We start from the raw sequence: 22101 nt of genomic DNA on the forward strand, positions 1-22101 counted from the left end.
ATGTGACAATAAATATTGTGAAATTATTTAAGTTAAGTTGAACATTTTTGGTAAGTTTATTAGTTTTTTGAATGATTATTTTGTTTTATATTATGACATAAGTTGCACCACAAGCAGTTTTTTATGATTGTAAAATGCTTTTCTGGCCAGGGTCCTTAGGCACCCTGGTTCCCCAGATTAGGGGCAATGCCCCTCGAGACTCTGTTGAGTGATGACCCCCAACACCCCCTTAAAATATTTTCAGCTTTTTTATGGAAGACAAAAATCATGTTTGATATTGACTCAGTATGGAAAATTGGTGGATGAAGTTATCCACTGAGACAATCATCCCTTGAAATGCTTCATTAGAACAGATGACAGCCTTGATGAAGTGTTTTATTCTGTGCTTTCCAAATGAAAGGAATATGTTGAACTTTGGAATGTTCTCCAGAAAATGTTGTTGTCACAAAGGCAGGCAACAGTGGAGAGAGGATTTTCTGTCAACAAACAAGTGTCTGTTGAGAACCTCAACAGAGAAAGCCTCAGAGCTCAAAGGCTAATCATTGACACAGTGAGAAAAGCAGGTAGACCTTTGGAAATCATCATTAGCAGTGAAATGATATATATGCCTCCTCGGCAAGATATACGTACCATGCCTATCTGGATAAGAAGAAAATAGAGGAGTAGCATGAGGAGAAAATCAGAAAAGAAGCGGGTGTTAGCCATGGATGAAGTTAAAGAACTTAAAGCCAGAAAGTTGCATCTTGAAACTGACATTGCCAGTCTGCATGCATGTTCTATTCAGAAGGCAGAAGAAGCAGAGTTAAAAGTACTCATTGTGTTTGTCACAGAGTCAAATGCTCTTAGGAGAAGAGCAGAGGAAAAGATGACAGTGGTGGTTTCTCTTTCCAAAATGATTGAAGAGAAAAAAACAGCAACTATAATAATGCATTTAAAGCAGTGCTGATGTCTGTTAAGAGAACAATTTATTTTATTTTCAGTCTGATGCATAAGTTACATATTTCTGAAATAACAATGAATGTTAACCTATCTTCCAGATCATTATAAAGCAATTTTAGGAAATTAATTATAGTTTGAATTTCATCATTAAACAGTATTGTTGTATTATGCACTCGTTGTTTTCTCATATAACTTACTATGTTGGTGAATCAGTCATTTTGTATTTTAAGGCAGTGTCAGCACAGTCTCCTAGACATGGTATCAGCTATAGTGAAAGCAGACTCATACCAACATAGTTACATTTTTTATGCACTAATTGACATACACATAGCAAATTATTTTACTGTAATATAATCGTGGTATACTGGGGTATGTACCATGGTAGGAATAGGTTTACAATGGCACACTGCTGTACAAATATTTTATTGTTACCCATCTCTACATATAAAAAAGCCAAAGCATTTACAAAATGTTGGTTAGTAACAGCCTCTCACCTATTTCCTATGATTAATTGTTTTCACTTTCCTTTAGTCTGTTAAAGTGATTAAACTTCCTAATCTCTGATGGTCCCAGTTTAGGTTTTTACATCTGATACTTTCAGTTAACACTTACATGTACTTGACATATATTTAAACTGATAATTTTGGCTAAAATTCACCCGAGTCTCTTTCTAGCATCTTCTGAGAATGTTCAGTAATGGATACGTTTTGGCCAGATTTAACATTATAGATACGCAGTAAATGTGATCATATTACTGACTTCAAATTAAATGAACACAATGAGTTAAAACAGGTTTATGATAGCTATCATTGTGTCGACAACTTAATAATTTTATATAAAAAATAGATTCAGTATAAAGATACCTGTTTCAGAATCATTTTTGACTCACTTCTAGTGAAGACATATTTAGTATTCATCGTAATTACATTGTCAAAAATTGACCTGTTTCAACAAACAAACTCGGTACTTTAACAGAATTTTCACCAAGAGAGGTGCATTTCTGATGTGAAATCATGGATGACATGTAACAAGCTGCAGATGAATGATGATAAAACTGAGGCCATTCTGATCACAACAACAAAGACTTTCTCATTCACATCCTTTATCTCAAACAATAAATAGCAACTCCAACATTAAATTCACACAATCAGTATGAAACCTAGGTGTTACTCTGGACAGTACTCTCACATTGCACCAACATGTCATGAACATATGCAAGGCTGCTTATCTTGAGCTGAGACGCATCAGCTCAATTTGCAAATATCTTTCAGTTGATGCCACTAAAACACTTTCGTATTCATTAGTACTTTCAAGACTGGACTATTGTAACTCAATTCTGTCTGGTTGATTCAAAATCTGCTCCAGAAACTTCAAAAAGTTCAAAAACAGCTGCTCAGATCTTTAGAGTACCACGATCAGAGCACACCTCCCCACTGCTCTGTACCCTACACTGGCTATCCATTCGATCCAGAATCAAACACAAAATTTGTTCTCTCTGCTATGTTTCACAGTCAGACTCTAGTCCAACATACCTATCCGACCTCACCCATGTTGACATCTGCAAATGTGTTTCTGTTTGTCATTGAATGTTTGAAATCATAATGTGAAAAAAATATGTCTTTCAATTACAATTATCAAACAGACACTATGGAATTTAATGCTTATTTTGAGTGCAGTAAGGAGGATGTAATTGCACTTATTCAAAATTAGAGTACAATTTCGTAATGTGTAATCAAGATTGATAACTTATGACATGGCTCATGTAATTCGGATTTGCAGAACTAAGCAAGTACATTTTGAGGAAATTTAGGATGTAAAACTGTAAGTATAGTTTTTTGCCATTCTTATCACCAGCTAAAGAAGACAGTATATGCCTTGTCACTTTTATATTATTTGTGAGGACCCTTTCTTGTGTCTATTATATAGCTAGCCTAAATCCGAAACATTGTATCAAAAAGTTAACGCGGAATGTGCCAAAACAGCTAGTATGTGGTAGTCAATGAAACATCTGCTTTACTTCATTCAGAAACAATTTTTAAACAACCACAATGTAAAACGTCTACTACGTGAGTGTACATGATTTGTTTACAAAATCAAAAGTGTTGGTGTCTGCGTCCATTGTTTGTTTACAATAGAAAGTAGTTCCTTTTTGCATGTGAATGCAATATGTATATTTGCATGCAAGTTCAGTATCGGGTAGTATTGCACGATTGTGACAATGTATGTCAAGTTAACAGAAAAAAATCAGCATATACTAATAATTGTTTTTGTACTACCTTGCAATGTCCAATACTCAGACCATTATTATTGTGTAGGAAATGTAGTACTGGATGATATGCTTATAAGATAAAACATTCTCTCTCTCTCCATTAAACATTAATATTCATTTACTCATGTTCATATGTAAATATATGCTTATCTTCTCCTTCCCCCACAAATAACTGATTGCCTGTTTGTAATGTACTGTTAAGTTGTAGAATGGTTCATAGTATTAACATACATCGCTGACATCATTGATATACATGGAGTAATTAAGTATAATTAAAAACATGTACACAGATTTGTTTCTATAAAAAAGCTTTTTAATTGAGCACTGAATCCTTGGTAAACCCAGAAAATAACAGGCAAATCACATATTATTGCTTATGATGTTTGTCCAGTACACGCTATTTTTGGCTGTGCTAACATTCTTTAATGAATGAAAGATGGAAAGAGATTTTAAGTACAATTTCACAGAATGCCTACAAGATACAGAACATGCATTTTATGTGTACATTCTACTCTGTCTGGTATAAAGTTCAAGTAGAGCTCAAGAAAAATATTTGTATTAATAATGCTTTAAGCTTTAAGATAATTTTCATGTAAAATCAATAGTCAGAATGTCCTATACATCTATTGGTAGTTGTTTTTTCTCTCATTCCAGTCACAATTGATGCAGCTAATGCAGTCAAGAAATACAATGTTGGGATCAAGTGTGCTACCATTACACCAGATGAGAGAAGGGTTGAGGGTGAGCTATTTCACAATCATATGTTAACATTAAAATATTCTAGTGTACTTTATATGTATAATGTGCAAAAACTGCAAACAACAGTTACCCTAATCTACCATCACATGATCCACTAACATATATGGGTATTGTTCTTGGTTCTACAAATCATTTTAAGTAAACATCATGCACTCTGATACATTAGTTTATATGCATTGGGTCAATGCTGTTTGTTGATCATTCGTTTCAAGTACGCAGCATAGACTTTGATATGCCAGCTTATTAGAACAGGGCTCGAAATTAGCGGTAGTCCGCTAGCCCAAGGCAAGTAGATTTCCTGTCAGACTAGTAACTTTCATAATGTTAATAGTCCTAAGTTTCGTTTATCAACAGACAGCATTTGTTTATGCCATTCCCTAATAAAGACTTGACTTCAGCATATGTTCTATAGAATCAAACCAGCGACCATTGTAAACACAGTCATAAAGTATTAGCATGAGAAAATGAAGTCAATTTCTGCCATTGAAACGTGTGTTGGGAGTCATCCAATTTTACGTATTTCACTTAACAGCTCCAATTATAGTCCCGTCATTAACAACTGAACTTTGGTAATTGATCCTGATAACGAATTAAATGAAAAATGACGTGGTATCACCCTTTATTTACTCGACCACAGTGACAAACTACAAAGGGGTATACCACACAAAAGAACACGGCAAAAACTATTCATAGAAATTAGTTTGCATGTTTGTTTGTGCAAGTTTATTTTTGGCTCGCTTGCCAAACGCTCCAAGTTACAAATGGGAAACTGCATATATTACATTTGCATCGAAATAATTATAAGAGTTAGATCAATTTATTACGATTACGTTATTGACATCCATTCCATACAACTACCTTTTCTATGATGAAAAAGTAGTTTTTATATTTTTTCCCTTATAAGAATGAACAAATAATTGAATACACCTGAAGATATCCAAGCAGAATGTCGTATATTTGTTGGGAATTAAAATCTCTGAGCAGGGGCATATAAGATTTGAAAATTTTCCGCCTTATTATTAATTTCAGCAATACAGTGAAGTCTGATTAATTAGGAAAAATTACCAAACTTACACTATTAATGATGAGACCATAATTGGAGCTGTTAAATACAACTTGCCAAGTCACATGGCTTCGTTTGGTGGGAACACACCTTTTCCAAGCTGAAACTAAAATTATCTTCTGATGCTAATATTTTATAACAGTGTTTACAATAGTCACTGCTTTGATCCTGCAGAACATCCGGCAAAGTCAAGTCTTTATTAGGCAGAGGCCATTTAATTTTAGGGGATGTTGGGGCAAAGGCACGTGTTTTGAAACGTGTCTCTTGCTCTGACTTTCTGATATGAAGGACACTGCCATTCCTTTTCTTGCTTTAACTAATTTGCATCAGCTATACTGTAACATCTCGTATTTCAACACGAGGCACAATTCCCTCCTTATAAAACAGGCAAAATGTGGCGTTTTGTAGAAGGTGTTCAGCCACCAGAAGAAAACAAAAGTTGAATGAAACTGATGTAAAAGACAGGAATAATTCTTATGATAGGGAAAAGCATAATCAAACATTTCAGAAGCCATGGACAAAAGACAGGGAATGGCTGAATTATGATGAAGAAAAGAACTTTATCCATAGTAATTGGTGTACGGAATTCACAAAAAGAGAGAAAACATCCAGTTTTGTTGCCGGTTGTTCGAATTTTAAAATTGAATCGGTAAACGTATATAGAGAAAAGCAGCTATGCAGATACCACCAGAAGAATCGTCTGCTGGTAAGATCTTGGAAAGTTTAAATCGGAATGTGTTTGACCAGTGTGTTAATTTGTTAAAAATGCACATGCTATCATAAAGAACAGAAGACCCTTCACTGATTTTCTGATGATGTGTCAGCTGGATGAGATGACAGGAGTTGATGACTTACAGGAATGATAAACAGGTTGTTACATTTACTCTCTGCATGGCTGAAAGAGAAAGGCAGAAATGTGTCGATGGTGTGAATGAAGCAATGTTTCTTGCAGTAGTGTGTGACAGTTGTACTGCCTGTACAATTCATGAGGAGGAAATTGTATATATAAGAATTTGCAAAGGAGGAGAGATTAAATCATCGTTCCTGCCAATTGATAGTGTAGAAAAGGCAGAAGGGATCCCGAAGGTGATCATCACTGCACTGCAATATTTTAGGGAGATGGGTAAGGAGACCAGAACAAACCCCATATGGACCCCAAGTGCAGGTAGAGGACGAGAAAGGACACCTGGATCCTTTTCTGGAATTGGATCCAGATTATCTTGAGAAACAAGAAATATGAATTGAGTGATTGATGATTTGAAGCAGGATTTATACTTCTGTACTTCTGCATTCAATATGATAATGCTATTTATGAAATAAAATTGTTGTTAATCTCAATACAAGTGTGTGACATTGTTTTGTGGACAGGACTATTAAAGATTTGGTAAGACTAGTAAATTTCTCAGTATACTAGTCCTTCTGGGTACAAAGAAATTTGTGTTAAATTTGAGCCCTGTAGAAGGTAATAGTTTTGGGTCTAGGCTATTAGATGTACTAATGATTTCAAGTAAATTGCATAACTTGGTTATGCCAGCTCATTTTGAGACAACAGATCTGGATCTCTCCAATTGTACTAATAAATTCAATTAAATAGCATAGAAGTCACAAGTCAGTTGAAGTAACAGTATCTCTATTGATATGAGCAGTTGCAGGTGAAATTAAGAATAATTTTTATACAATATTTGCAAGTCTACCTTTATTCTGATATGAATTTTGGATTGTGTACTTTCATCTGCTTTATCTGTGACCATGAGAAAATGGGCGTAACTCTGGCTTTGGATACATTTTTATATCCTAGGTGATTATCATGTTAGTGTAAATACTTTTGTTTTGATGCAAAAGTTCCATAATATATCTCATATAATATTTCATATTATCCTTCACCATATAATTGTTATTCCTGCAAACCAAGAATCTGTTTTATAAACTGAAGTTAATAAAAGTGGGGGGACAGGAATTCTCCTCTCTGTTTGAAAATATGATGGGTTCTACACCAGCAGATAACCAAATAAATATACATAAAAGCCATGTCTATGGGGCACTTTATTTTAAGTTATAATTCTTGCCTGCATGGCTATGGGGCACTTTATTTTAAGTTATAATTCTTGCTTGCATGACTCAAGTTGCAATTCAGCAAGCGATAGTTTGATGAGAGTGTCACTGCTTAGCTAAGTCTTGTTGCGGATAGTCAAACTTGAGTAACTGAAAGTTGTTCATTAAACATGGTAGCCAATTGTTGACATGTAAGCTATTATATTTAAGTTCTCTTTAACAATAAATAAATTGAACAGATGCCTTAGTAAAACTAGAATTCAACTGAAGTTTCCCCATATGATCAGTAGTTTAATTTGCATTTCAGAATTTAAGTTGAAGAAGATGTGGAACTCACCAAATGGCACAATCCGTAATATCTTGGGAGGCACAGTGTTCCGGGAGGCAATTATCTGTAAAAACATTCCTCGTTTAGTTCCTGGTTGGAACAAAAGTATCATAATAGGGCGCCATGCATATGGAGACCAGGTATGCACTGAAATTATAAACATTAGGCCCTGTTATGTCAAATAGCCTGATATATATATATATATATATATATATATATATATATATATATATATATATATATATATATATATATATACACAGAGTCCTACCCATTTATGTCGACATCCTTTGGCCCAAGGAAATATTTTCAACATGGGGATGTCGAGATAAATGTTGGGGGGGGTCTGAAAAAAGATACAAGTTAAATTCGTCAGTAAGGGGTGACCTATTGTCAGTGAGTAGCATTTACACTTTGAGAGAACAAACAATGGAAATTTGGAGTACATGAAGACAAAACCAGTGTGAAATACACTTTGTATATTGACAGATTACATTTTGGTTACCCTTGTGTAATAAAATCCACAATTAAATATTGCATTCATCACATCCTCATATGACTAACATTCATTATGATATTCAATGTTGGCACATGGTTGCATAGTTGTTTTTTACATGCTTCAAGTACATGTACTTAAATTGGCCTAGATTTTGGTCTGTCTGTTCCCATCTTATTGAGGCTATCAAGAGGATGGGGCTTTTCACAGGGAAATGAAAACGTGTCAACGAGTTGGTTTGCAATAAGTTTTTTCGCAAATTCTTTCGCTTTTTCGATGATCATATCACAATTTATGGATAAGGTGGAATTGGCAATGTGGGTTTCATTGAACCATTTTGTTGTGGCCTCCTCCAAATTTTCAAATTTAGCAGTCTTCTGATTCTTCTTTTGAGGAGCGCAGTTACCTTCAATGTAGTCATTCTTTATAGACTCAGCAGCTTTCATCCATCCAGATGTGGTGTTAAGTTTAATAGAAATTTTTTCAAAGACATCTTTAACAGTCAGATATTTAGTTTACAGAGACTGTAAATTTAATCTGCATTTTACACTGTCATTAGTAGCCATCATAAATATAAATAAAGTTAAAAAGGCAACTTTCACAGCACAATGAACTTGTTTTAATCAGCGATCACTTTGGAAAATGCAAGAATCAGTCAGATTTCACTGCTTTTATTTAAGTCCCTGCGAGAGGCCAACTTTATAGGACCAAACAAAAGCCTGGTTTTTTTTATCTGACTGTGACTTTAAAGCCTGGCGGCAATATCAACTAATTGTTGAATAAAGTACAGGTCGGAACTGGCTGCTTGCCGACATAAATGATTAGGCGGGAAAATTAAGGCCTGGTGGCAAGATAAACTAATTGTTGAACGAAGCATTTGTCAGAACTTGCAGCTGATTGACATAAATGATTAGGCAGGAATATTATAGCCTGGCAGCAAGATCAACTAATTGTTGAACAAAGTATGGGTCGGAACTGGCAGCTTGTCGACATAAATGATTAGAAAACAAAGGATTTATTCAAGCTGGGACCAAGGGCTTCTGTCGACATGTGCATTCATTTTTTATCCCGACGTTGATATAAGCATGACAGTTTTGGTAGTAATAGTAGACCAAGGGACTGGGACTTTGCTTTTTTGTTGAAATAGGCAGTTTGTCGACATAAGTGATGTCGATATAAGTGGGTAGGACTATATATATATATATATATATATATATATATATATATATATATATATATATATATATAGTATGTACACTCTGTCAGTGATATACCACGAGATATATAAATGTTTCATTAAAAGAAAATGAGGCTTGCCAAGTTTCCTTTTAATGAAATTTTTTTATGACAAGTAGATAAATTCCCTAGGAAAGCTTAAACGTGTTGTTACGACAAACCATATCACTGTAGGTTATTTGGTACAAGTTCAGTTTTAATGTTTTCGTCCAGTGCAGTATGTTTTTCTTTCTCACTCCAGATTTTTGCTTACTTTGTCCTGTATGCACAAGAGGGGAGAGGGGAATGGAAAAAAGAAAGGATTCTGATGAAATTGTGTACCATTTTAATTTAATTTAGAAAACAGACTATTAATACTTTTTATTGTTATTTTCATATAGCATTTATGATTAATGAATGAGTAGAAATTCATCATTGACCTATAGGCTTGCATTTGAAAGAATGTTTATATATTCATATTATTACGCCATGGGCAGATCACAATTTAATATACCAATAGTATTGGTATATCAGTTTGCTTTATATCACCACTTGAAATGCCATGTTATTTTATTGTTTGTAGTGTGTATGTATATATATATATAAGAATAATACAACTCATATGGTGAATAACAGTCTTTTCAAGCACTTTGGATCCAGCAAGGGGTCGTGTGTGTCAATTTTTTTTATAGATAAGTGCAATACACTGACAGCAAACAGTGCAAAAGTAGTTTCTAACTAGCCTAAGTGCTTTCGACTCTTTAGTCTTTTTTCAAAGGCGATTACAAAACACAGACAAGACAAACAGAAAACAAAAGGCATTGAGAGTACAAAATTTTACATGACTATTTTTCAGGAATAAAAGCTTGAAAGTTTTGATGTTTCAAGTAGTTGACTTCAACTGGATGCTGATGCTGACAAATATTTTATATTGAGCCATACCTCCATCTGTTTTTGTTGTTGTTTTTTTTTTAAATTTGTGTAACCTCAAATTATTTCTAGGATATTTCATTATTTTAGTAGTAATTGTAGACTATTGGGTAATTAATAAGCAAATTTAAAATATTATTTAAATGAAAATATGCTGGCTGCAAAAAAAGATGATGGTTTTATTTGTGCGTGGTTGTCTTTTTCTAGTCATATAGTCTTCTAAAGACATCCTAGTGAGGGCGAAGCTAACGCCAATCATTCACCAAGACCATCCTAGTAATTCTGGCCCTGTGGCGATAAAAGGTGCAAAACCTGTCAATATATGATAGAGACCAGCACAGCGACTGGCAAAAAGCATGGTCCAAACAGAATGATTGTGCAAAACAGAGAATGTAATTTATTTCATAAATGTAAGATCTGTAGCCTTCATTAAGTCACTAAGTAACTAGAGATACACAGAAAGATCAATCTTCTCAGATCTGATTATTGGATGACAAAGAAGCCGTGCAGAAGTCCAGTTGCAGAATACTTCTCTTCATGTGGCCAGATATTCAGTGATGTAACACTTATTGCAGGATAATACAGGGGAAAATCTAAACCAGAAGTCAATATATAGAGCTTGTTAAATGTGAAGCTTAATAATCACAGTGGATGTCAATCAGTGATCACCAGACAGTTCTTGTGAAGGAAACTAAAAATGCTTTTTATAGATGTTATTGAAAATATATTTGTAAAGATTTTACATTTAAACAAGTCTTCTTTTTTCATTAATTGACAATATACTGACTTAATATTGCAACATTGCCATCAGAACCTGAATCTGATTTATGTTCAAAACTTGCTATTTTCTTATACTATTAAGATAATACATATTATGGCCAAAAATGCACTTGTTTATTTTCAGTCCCCTTGAAAAATGTTTAGAAATCAAATGACTGATCAATTTTTTTTAAGTGTACTAGTTTGAAATCCTGGTTCCATCACATGCATGGATACATGAATGGAAAATGGTCAGTAACTTTATGTTTACTGTTGGTCTGTTTCAGAAGCATTGTTAGCTTAAGAATAATGCAGCTTTTTGCTTTGGATGCATCTTGGTACTAACACTATTTTAAGAAAATTTATCTCAGTGACCTATATTTCATTCCTCAGTAACTTGGGTTCAGATTTGCATTTAAGCCAATTTGTTCTTCAGATAAGTTACACAAGCATAATATATTAGAGAGAACTGCTACTACCTTGCAAATCCAACCCTCCCAGGTCGCAGTTAGAATTATCTTTCCTTAATACTGATTTTGGTGCCAAATCCTGTGAAAGAATCAGTTACTACTTCTGCTCATGTAAAGTAGCATGCCTTCTAAAGACAGAGAGGCTATGCAAAATCCGTTATAGTCAGTTTGGAAGTTTTCTACCTGTACAGAACATCATTGGGCCTTTCCTTTAGGTAATATTCTCTCATAATAGGTATTGTAGCAACTACTTAGTAAGTATCAATAATGATGTTCCAGTTCCTTTTTTATGAACAGGTTTTGTGCTTAATATAGAAAACTTGTTTATGTTACTGAATAGCTTCTGCCGTGGTCGGGTAAGTATATGTAAGTATCCTATGCTTGGTTTACACAATAGCTTCCAGCTCATGCAGCATTCTTCGGTGAATTTACTTGTATAGTCACTCAAAGATTGGCTTTCTGATGGGTAAGTTGTTACTAGAATTGATTATTTGGCCTCCACTTCATGCAGTGACGCGTCAGTGATTTTACCTGTATAGGCAGTCGAAACTGACCTTCCTCGAAGTTACTTGTTACTATTATAATTGATTATTTAGCATCCACCTTGTAAATGTTAATGGTGATGCACTAATTTAATACCTGTACATTCCACATGTGCTCCACTGCAGGTATTTATCATATTGGGTAACTCTTCATGGACACTCACAAGTTCATACAGCAAGACACTCACTACACTACATATATCGTCTGCTCTGTTTTGTCTTACAGATTTAAACCATGGACCATTCTGACAACCACTCAACATGTGTAGTTTTCTTTGTTGTCATTCCTTAATTATGCATCAGTCTTGCATATTATGAACAGAAGTCAGTGGAAGGTGATTCTTTGGATACTAAGGGGAAAGCACAGAAACATAGATTGATGGACAAAAATATCAGCTTGCATGCAAGGGTTCAAAATCATTCTACTTCTTGGGAATCAAGATGGAGAGCAACAACAGCCTCAGTTACAGTCTCACATATCAGAATTACAAACTGGCTACATGGACCAACATCCCATACCCTGTCTCAGCCTCAAGAACTGGAAAAAACTGGAAAGACACATGCCAGTCAAGATGGTCTTGTTCCTTTCCAACAAGATTTGGCCATATAGCTCTGATCACAATGGGGCATGACCACAGAAAACGAACTTGTTCGGTTCCAGGACTCGCATAGTGCTGCTAGGCACTTTCTGTGTGCGATGCCCAGTTTAGTACTGCAGTATCCATGAAACCAGTTATAAATCAGACTATCCTACATAGTGCTGCTAAGTACTTCTGCAGACAATGCCCAGCCTATGCAGGCACTCATGGATCAGTTTTGCCTGCATAGTGCTGTCGCACTTCCTGTGGATGATGTCCAGGTTATGAAAGCACTCACATGGATCAATCTAAGTCACACAGCACATGTAGACACTTCTGGTGTATGATGTCCATCTTGGTGCCTCAGTTTTCTTGTCACGTATCCTCAAGCCTCTGCCACCCAAAGGAAGCATCTACTTAGTGACACCTTGGAAGTTACAGGATCTAACTCAACATGCTGCAAGTGTATTGAGCTGCCATCTTTGATATTCTTCTCTAACTACTTTGCATGTAGCAAACGAGACCTGCTTCTCTACTGTAATACAAAAATATGATGAAAACGTTATTTGATCTTACAGTGATGAGTGAAACACAGTCTTGCAGACTTGGACTGAAGAAGTTTTCTGCTCATTCCCATCAGAGTTTCCTATACGTTGCTCACCTGGTCTACAGTTCTGGCATCAGTTGATGATAGTCTACAGAAGAATCTACTTTCAATTCTTCCACAATCTGACAAAGTTGCTAACATTCTGGTTCTTCAATTTCCAAGCATCTGTGGAAGTATTTTCTTGCAAATGCCTTCATGCAGATTTTCCTTTGGATACCCCTGAGTTGATTTGTAACTTCAGGACAGTAGAATAACTTGCCTTCTCCCACCTTGAATCTCACAGAAGAACATGGGAGCATGTTTACAGAATGGCCCAATTTGTAACACAGGGGCCCAATATGCTATGGCATAGCCATAACAGCAGCTATTAACTTAAGGTGGAATGAGATCCAGTGCTCTCTACCTCCCCTTTTCTTAAAGACCTTAATAGGTCAAGCTGTGCTTTTACCTTCATCATCTATTCTCCTCTTTAATGATTAGGTGATGGAATTCGCAACAAGACACCAAGGATACATTACTTCCTTCCATCACAAATGGTTTCTTGGGTACTTGGTATCACAATCTGCACACCTCCTAAACCTTTGTCCAGAGTTATTTAGCTACAGTGCAGCATTTATCACTTGGTCATCAACCTAAGTGCATTCAGTCAACTCTTCTGTTCTCTTAGCTTCGCAGTGGATTATAATGCTATCCATTGTGAAGACTACACAAACAGCTTAGACTTTCACATCTCCACTCAGATGGCTGTCAGAGTTCTGTTATTTGCCTATAACAGGTTACAAAACAGCAGGCTAGTTATATTTTGAAGCAAGATATGATTTCATGTGTTTCCTCCTCTTTCTCAATTTTCTTGTCAGCAAAGACATCCCTGTGCTCATACCCTCTCAAGATTTTGTCTATAAGGAGCAATCTTTCTGTTAGATAATTTGTTTGCCTGCTGAGTTTTGCTCAGTGCTGCAGTAGATATCATAGTCCTAGGTTGTTTACTTGGGCTCCCATAACAATGATTTTGTTTTCCAAATAGAGGCCCAACTTTTTGACCATTGGGCCAACTTTCACAATCTGCACAACATGAGATTGCATCTCAAATACAACTCTGGACTTGTTTAGGGGATACTTCTGCAAGTACAACCTCTGGCAAGTATGATCAGCAAAGATATATGAACATGGTGGATTGGGGGAGCAAATCTCCTACCATTTTGCCATGCCATCGGTGTGTGAACCCCTCAGGATTATTATTTAAATATCAAGATTCTCAAGATGAAAGCTGTTTTGAAAGCATTTCATTGGTGGCTAGAGAACCTACATGGGAATGGAGTTCTCATTATGTCTGACAACTCCACTCTGGTGACTTACCTCAATTTGCAAATTATTCCCCAGAAAATATTCTTGTTTGGTATTTCTAAAGTGATGTCCTCAGTGACAAATCCATGTTTTAAGTTTAGCATATCCTTGGCTGGCTAATGTATTGGTGTACTTGTTGTCCTGCAAGAAGGAACTAATACAAATAGAATAATCCCTTTAACCCTCAGTTTTCATTCAAAAGATGGTCGTTGGGATTGACCTATGATGGACCTATTGGTGACAAGGTGGAATGCCAAAATCGTGACCTTTATCTGAGCAGTCCCTGATTCAAAGGGTGGATAATTGATACTCTTTCTGTCAGTTGGAATGATCAAATATATATACTTATATATATATATATATATATATATATATATATATATATATATATGTGTGTGTGTGTGTATACAATTATATATGTATGTATACACACACTTTTATATATATCTATCACCTCAGAAGAATTGGAGTGTGTCTCCTCATCCTAATTACTTCACTCAAATGAGAAATCTTGGATCAACCTCATCAGTCTTTCAACAGAATTGCCAGGAATCAAGAATCTGCATTAAAAACCATGATGACAGGTGTTTCATCCCAACCTAGAGCTACTGAACCTGTATGTCTGGAACTTATTAAAATATGCCCTTAACAACAAACAGTTCTCATAAGTGGTAGAGAATCCCTCAAGTGAGCTGGCCATCCACTGTAGAGGCATATTAATGTATTGGAATATGTTCTCATTGGAGTGCACAAGAGCATTTTATACCAATGCATGCATTCATACCTCAATAGCTAAGTTTGTATGGCTCTTCAAATAGAAACAGCACCAATCATAATTAAACTTAACATTCCATGATCACTTGCACAATGTTTTATCATGGCAGAGACACAGGACAAACCAAAGGCCTATGCAGTCTTCTGTTCATTTTGGATTTCACCTGGCCAATAACACTTAATCTTTGCCCAAGTGGAATTTATCATGGATATAACCTGGCTGAGCAAGACATTTGAACTGTTCTCAGGAGCTTAATTAGTTATCTCTCATATAGGTCATGCCTCCTCACAGCTTTTATGATCAGCAGGAAAAAACCCATCAAATTAATTTCCTTTTGGTGGACCTATCTACATGTGGTTGCAACAAAATGGATCATTATCACTCATGAATCCCACTGCTTTCTTTGCCAGGAACTGGCTACCATTCATGGGTAATCAGATAGTTGTAATAATTCCCATCTATTCTGGACACTTCATATCAAGGTCATCTACAGGACCAAGAGCAAGCTCTGAAGGTGTGTTTCAGGGAGACCTTGCTGTTGCATAGAGGAAGATCACACTTCATTTTGCCAACATATGAGGGAAGGACAGTATATCAAGACAGATACTTTCATCTTGAATAAAGTTGGCTACCTGTTTGTCATATCAGAATACCCACCTACCAATGAATTTGCATCACATATTGACTCATAACGTTAGGACAGTTGCCACAGTATTGCATATGAGTGAAACTGTTCTCTAACTGTTATCCATGCTGTGGGATTGAGATCTGAGTTCACTTCTCCAGTTTTAATCAGAGATCTTCAATCCTAAAAAAAAAAGGCTCAGTTCGATCTGGAGGAACGTTACCCATGGTGCAAAAGGTTACCTTTCTGGGTCATTTGACAGCTTCATTACCTGTACTGTATTTGCTGGAGGGACAATGTTTCCCTTTCAAAGCCACTCCTCAGCATATTGAGTCTGTTTTCCAGTGAGGTTATCTATAAGTTGTCTTACATACCTTAGGGGATAGGAGATTGTCTGTCCATGGTAAGGGCATGTATCTCCCTCCACCCCTTACATATTTTCCCTTTATTATGATTGAATAATGCATTGGAAGAAGAAACCAATTTTGTCTAGTAAAATGTTTTATCGATAATATTTACCCAATCATAAATCACATACACCCTCCCAGCCTCCCTGCAGTTTGCCTTCTGCTCCAGTATTAACTAAGGAATCGACAGTATTTGGCACCAATCCCTGTATCAAGGGGAGATCACTCTGCTACGTAGCTGGGCATCTAGGTTTTAGCTTTCAACCAAAGTAATTTAGCCTTCGAGGGCTGGATTTTGTGAGCCAGTAGTAGTCAGTAGTAGTCTTCCCTAATGTATTGTGATTGGGTAATATATTATCCAATAAATATTTTACTATAAATTATTTGTTTTTGAAGTTGTCTATTGCAGTTATGCAGCTATATGTATGGATACATCTTGGGACTACCATATAAGCCTTTAAAATTATGTTATGTGATTTATATTTCATGCCTTAGTGACTTGGATGAATTTAGCTTTGTTGTTCAGTTTCTTAGGCACCTTTGGCAGCAGAGCAAGGATGCATCTTGGTGAGTAAACACTATCCCACCAATGTTGGTTACTTTGGTTCTGTTAAGACATTTTTCTAGTTTAATTTCAAATTGCATAATCAAAAATGTATTTATTGGTAAATTATGTTCTATGTTGCATTTATAAAAAGATTGTTTATCCAATTGCCTTTCTTTTCAGTACAAAGCCTCAGACTTTGTAGTCCCTGGCCCAGGGAAACTAGAGATCACATTTACACCTAGCTCAGGTGGTGTCCCATTAAACTATACAGTCTTTGACTTCCAGGATGGTGGTGGAGTAGCCCTAGGCATGTATAATACAGACAAGGTAAGAAACAAAATAAAGTTTATGGCACACAAATATGACAACACTGTAACCTTTTCATTCATTCAGAGAGCAGTGACCATCTTTAAGCAATTACTCATATCTATTCAGTTAACTTATGTTTGCTAATTTCTCTAGATTGGTTTCAGAATTTTGCATTATTTACTGTACCTGAAAAAGGACTAAAATATGGAATTTGCCCTGAAGAACCTGCTCCCTATTCAAGTGACTCAGGTAAATACTTCAGTTAAGTCAGAATCATAATCCAAGGGTTGTGGGTTCAAGACCTGCCCAGACCAGTGTAAATTGGCTGCCTCATTGTGTCCGTTTCTTCTGCATGATATTCCAATAATGTTTAAAAGTACTATTAAAACTAAAAAAAATACCTATTCAACTTAAATCAGCATCAATGAGTGAATGTTTTTTTTCTTTCATTATTCCCCACATTCTGTGAAATATTTCTTTTCAAACTAGCAAAAGTATGATTCATTGCTAAATTATCTTCCTTTGCAAAAAATTTAGTCCAAGCAACATTTATTCTACCATGAAAATGCATAACACAAGCAGAGGACAGTAACTACAAGGTACAGATAATAGCAAAAGCCCCTAAAATTTCAATCACAAATAGTTGAAATGAATTGTTGTATGGAAATTTTAATTGTTTTGACCATTTGACAGTTATTAGTGCCAACATAGGTTTCTTCTTTACCATAACTATTTCTTAACCACTTGAACTACCAAAATTGCCTATCCCATGGCATGTTGATTACAGCAATTTTTCCATCTGTTCAGTTTGAGGCAAATTGCTTTCTTTCACATTTCATTTGACAGTGTGTTGTATGTTCTTCTAAGTTATGAAACTACTGTAAGTGAATCAGAGTTGCCTTCCTGATTCAAAGAATGGTTTTGTACCAATCCTGCTCAGTTAGGTCAAAGTGCCACAGTTCGTGTAGCTAGGCAGTTACAGGAAAGGTTAGGGGTATAGGAGAGTCTCTATCTTAGAAATATACAAAGATGGTCTCCATAGTTTTTACTGTTATGCAGATGCAGCTGGGCATATCACTAGCTATGTCACATACAGTGGGGCAGATATTATGTTCTCATTTCATGATAGTTAATCAGCACCATCCAGCATATTAATACATATATGTTCCAAAGGTCTCCCAGATAATTGGCAAAACTCTTGGTCTTCTAGCCTGGAGACTGGGTCTCAGGTTTTCATACTTAGTGTAATTTTATTAAATGTCATAAACTTTTAATGTATTTATCCTCATCAAGGCTTAAAGGCTGAATATAACTCTTTTTCAGTAAAAGGATGACAAAAATGTCTTCCATAATAATTCTGAACATCTGGGCTTAAAGAATATATATTCTTCATCAGTGGTAATCCTCTTGTCAGATAAAGCTACGAAACTAAATAGGCTGTCCTTAAATTGTCTACCCATTAGAAAGAACAAAAATATGCAGGGCATATTCAGTTTGATCAAATAAACAATAACAAAACAAGGCTTTTTTAAATTTGCATTTCATTTGAGTATTACAAGTGCCAAAATAGGTTAATTATATTTTGGTTTTGAATTTCCAGCAGCTTTGAACAAACATAGACAGGCTTGTCGGTGACACACAGCCACCAGAGAATCCCACCCAACATGTTGACAAGTTATTTCAATATTCAGGTCACTTGTCATACACATCTTCACAAGAAGTTCTTTTTGTTTTAGGTAAAAAAAAGTCCGGAGGAGGTATAGGTGCTCTATTTTCATTTCCCTTTTTTGCAAAATGTACATTTATAATATTATGCTGTATAATAAGTTGCCACATTAATGGGCATGCAGATTTAGTATAATTGCAAGTTACTTAAAATTATAACAACAGAGACTATGTCACAAATTACCAAAAACATGTCTGCCATTTTACAACCTCACCATATGCAATTGGTAAAATGCATTTAATTGGATGATCATTAAAGGAGCTCATTTTTTATTGCAGAAAGTCACTTTGTAAGCACTTCATTATAGCAGTTGATTTAGAAGTCTCATCATAAACACTTCATTATAGCAGATGATCTATAAGTCACTTCATAAGCATTATGGCAGTTGATCTAGAAGTCATTTTGTAAGCACATCATTATGGCAGTTGGTCTAGAAGTCACTTTGTAAGCAATATGGCAGTTGATCTAGAAGTCACTCTGTAATCACTTGATTATGGCAATTGATCTAGAAGTCACTCTGTAATCACTTGATTATGGCAGCTAATCTAGAAGTCACTTTATAAGCATTTGATTATGGCAGCTGGTCTAGAAGTCATTTTATAAGCATTTGATTATGGCAGCTGATCTAGAAGTCACTTTATAAGCATTTGATTATGGCAGCTGATCTAGAAGTCACTTTATAAGCATTTGATTATGGCAGCTGATCTAGAAGTCATTTTATAAGCATTTGATTATGGCAGCTGATCTAGAAGTCACTTTATAAGCATTTGATTACGGCAGCTGATCTAGAAGTCACTTTATAAGCATTTGATTACGGCAGCTGATCTAGAAGTCACTTTATAAGCATTTGATTATGGCAGCTGATCTAGAAGTCAAGTGCTTACGTGACCATATTGAGCTTTATTAATATTAATGAATATTATGTTTCATTATGATGGCAGCAAATTGACACAATTTTCATACACCTAATTTTTAAGAGAGGATTCATTAAATTTTGGGGAGATTTGTATAATATTGGGTCCTGAAGAAAACAGTTTACTTATATTTAGTAATATCTGATAAAGTTATTGAAATCAATGAAAAAAGTTATATTGATTTCAGTCTCCTACTTCATTATTTGACATTATTTCATAGGAAGCCGAAAGACTTCTTCAGAATGAATTTTCCATGATTTTTGTTTTCTTCTTCATCATACTTTAAATAAATTTGAACTGATACAAACAGTGGAGGACAAATCGATATTGTACACCCAGATCTCCAGCATTGGAAAGCATTGGAGTACTAATCTCTTGTATTGGTAACCTAAATTTCCTGCATTGGTGTACTAATCTCTTGTATTGGAAACCTAAATCTCCTGCATTGGAGTGCTAATCTCTTGTATTGGAAACCTAAATCTCCTGCATTGGAGTGCTAATGGCTTGTGTTGGAAACCTAAATCTCCTGCATTGGAGTGCTAATCTCTTGGAAACCTAAATCTCCTGCAATGGAATTCTATTAAAATCTCCTACATTGGAAACCTAAATCTGCAGCATTGGAGTGCTAATTGCTTGTATTGGAAACCTGAATCTCCTGTATTGGAGTGCTAATTGCTTTTATTGGAAACCTAAATTTCCTGCATTGGTGTGCTAATCTCTTGTATTGGTAACCTAAATTTCCTGCATTGGAGTGCTAATCTCTTGTATTGGAAACCTAACTCTCAAGCAATCAAGTGCTATTAAAATCTCCTACATTGGAAACCTAAATCTGCAGCATTGGAGTGCTAATTGCTTGTATTGGAAACTTGAATCTCCTGTATTGGAGTGCTAATCTCTTGTATTGGTAACTTAAATTTCCTGCATTGGAGTGCTAATCTCTTGTATTGTAAACATAAATTTCCTGCATTGGAGTGCTAATCTCTTCTATTGGAAACATAACTTTCCTGCATTGCATTGAAGTACTAATCTCCCACATTTGCTCTTTCATCATATCATGCATGAGCTTTACATATATTTAAACATTTCTGGGGGATATGTTGATGTATCAACATTGGACTGACAATATCCGGAACTGACAATCCAAATACAGTGTCTGCTCACTGGACTTATCATAAGTAAGCATATTGGTTATTTTAAAGATATATGACTTGTCCAGAGTGGAGAATTATGCCTCCAAGCTGAATCTTACAAATGTCAGAGACAATAACTTTTCAACGAAGTTGAATGACTCATCTAAAGATGTACTACCAGACCATATACAGTTTAATGTGTGTGTTGAAGGATGTGATGGGGAGAGAGAGCAAGAGGGAGAGAAAAAAATAGGCTTTGAGATGGAGAATTATATTCTTTAGGTTTTGAAATGGAGGAATTGCTTTCTCAGAATTGTTGCTGATAATAATTTACTATAAAAGTTGGAAATCACTAAAAATAGTTGTCAGGTCTGTCTGCACATTTTAAAATCTTTACCTGGTGTATTTAATGTAATAGTGAGAATATGTTTACAACATGGGGAACTGAGCTATAACCACCAAGCTGGCATTGGCGTGTGTTGCTTATTTCATGCTTGAACAGCAAACTAGATCTTACTCTTATTCTGAATTCATAATAAAAGATATTTGACAGATGTTCACATTTCCATTAAAGCAGCATATAATCATATACTGAATGCATACCTACTTGTTTCCTCCTTAGTCACCTCCCACCCCTTTCCATAAAGGGGAAATGTATTTGTTGTGCAGTAATGCAATTTAAGTTGGAACATGTGTATTACAAATGGTGTTCGGTGTATTTTACATTTTAATTTAAATTTGTAAATTTGTATGCCTATGTATTAGTAATGATGTAAACAATCAATTTTTTTCAGAGTATCACAGAATTTGCCCACAGTTCATTCCAATATGCACTTCAGAAAAGATGGCCATTGTACTTAAGGTAAAATTTGTAATTTATTTGCATTTTTAATGATAAAATCCACTGTCTTGAATTGTATGCCAATATCTTAGACCTTACCAAATCTTGATTTAATAATTGTCTTGGTCTTCAGAACTGCCAACTCTCACAATTTTGGTGTGAATTTCATGACTTTACATAGCGATTCACAGATTCACGCTGCATGCAAAAAAATCACAAATTCCTGAATTCTTTATTGGCTTAAATCAGGAATAAAATAACTTATTCCATTAAGTGCTAGTCAGAATAGCAGCAGTGGTCACTGATGCCAACAACAGCCCCATATAGCTAGTCGAGATGTTATTAGAGCTATATCCAGTTGTTACAGTTTGCCATGTAGCAAGCATTGTAAAGTACATTATCTATATTTAGAATAGAAGTTTTACTAATACTCGTGAAGAAAACCAGGGCCCAACTGATTTGTTTTTAAAATGGCA

The 22101-nt window shown here is 35.3% G+C and overlaps 1 protein-coding gene across 5 annotated transcripts in view; it reads left to right on the top strand.

Annotated features, from left to right (window-relative positions):
* LOC149787608 (isocitrate dehydrogenase [NADP] cytoplasmic-like) overlaps positions 1–22101 on the top strand; it is a 110398-nt gene that overhangs the window by 12763 nt on the left and 75534 nt on the right. For all 5 annotated transcript variants that reach the window (XR_016424075.1, XR_016424076.1, XM_089973776.1 and 2 more), the window contains exons 4-7: positions 3863–3949; positions 7390–7550; positions 16886–17032; positions 21579–21646. Coding sequence is in view for 3 of the 5 variants with exons in the window: in XM_089973776.1 (XP_089829902.1) it covers positions 3863–3949; positions 7390–7550; positions 16886–17032; positions 21579–21646 (463 nt within the window). In the remaining 2 variants the exon portion in view is untranslated. The remainder of the gene's footprint in view (positions 1–3862; positions 3950–7389; positions 7551–16885; positions 17033–21578; positions 21647–22101) is intronic.

Source organism: Sinohyriopsis cumingii, chromosome 11 (genome assembly GCF_028554795.1).
Source record: "Sinohyriopsis cumingii isolate HCF-2022 chromosome 11, ASM2855479v2, whole genome shotgun sequence".
NCBI lineage: Eukaryota > Metazoa > Mollusca > Bivalvia > Unionida > Unionidae > Sinohyriopsis > Sinohyriopsis cumingii.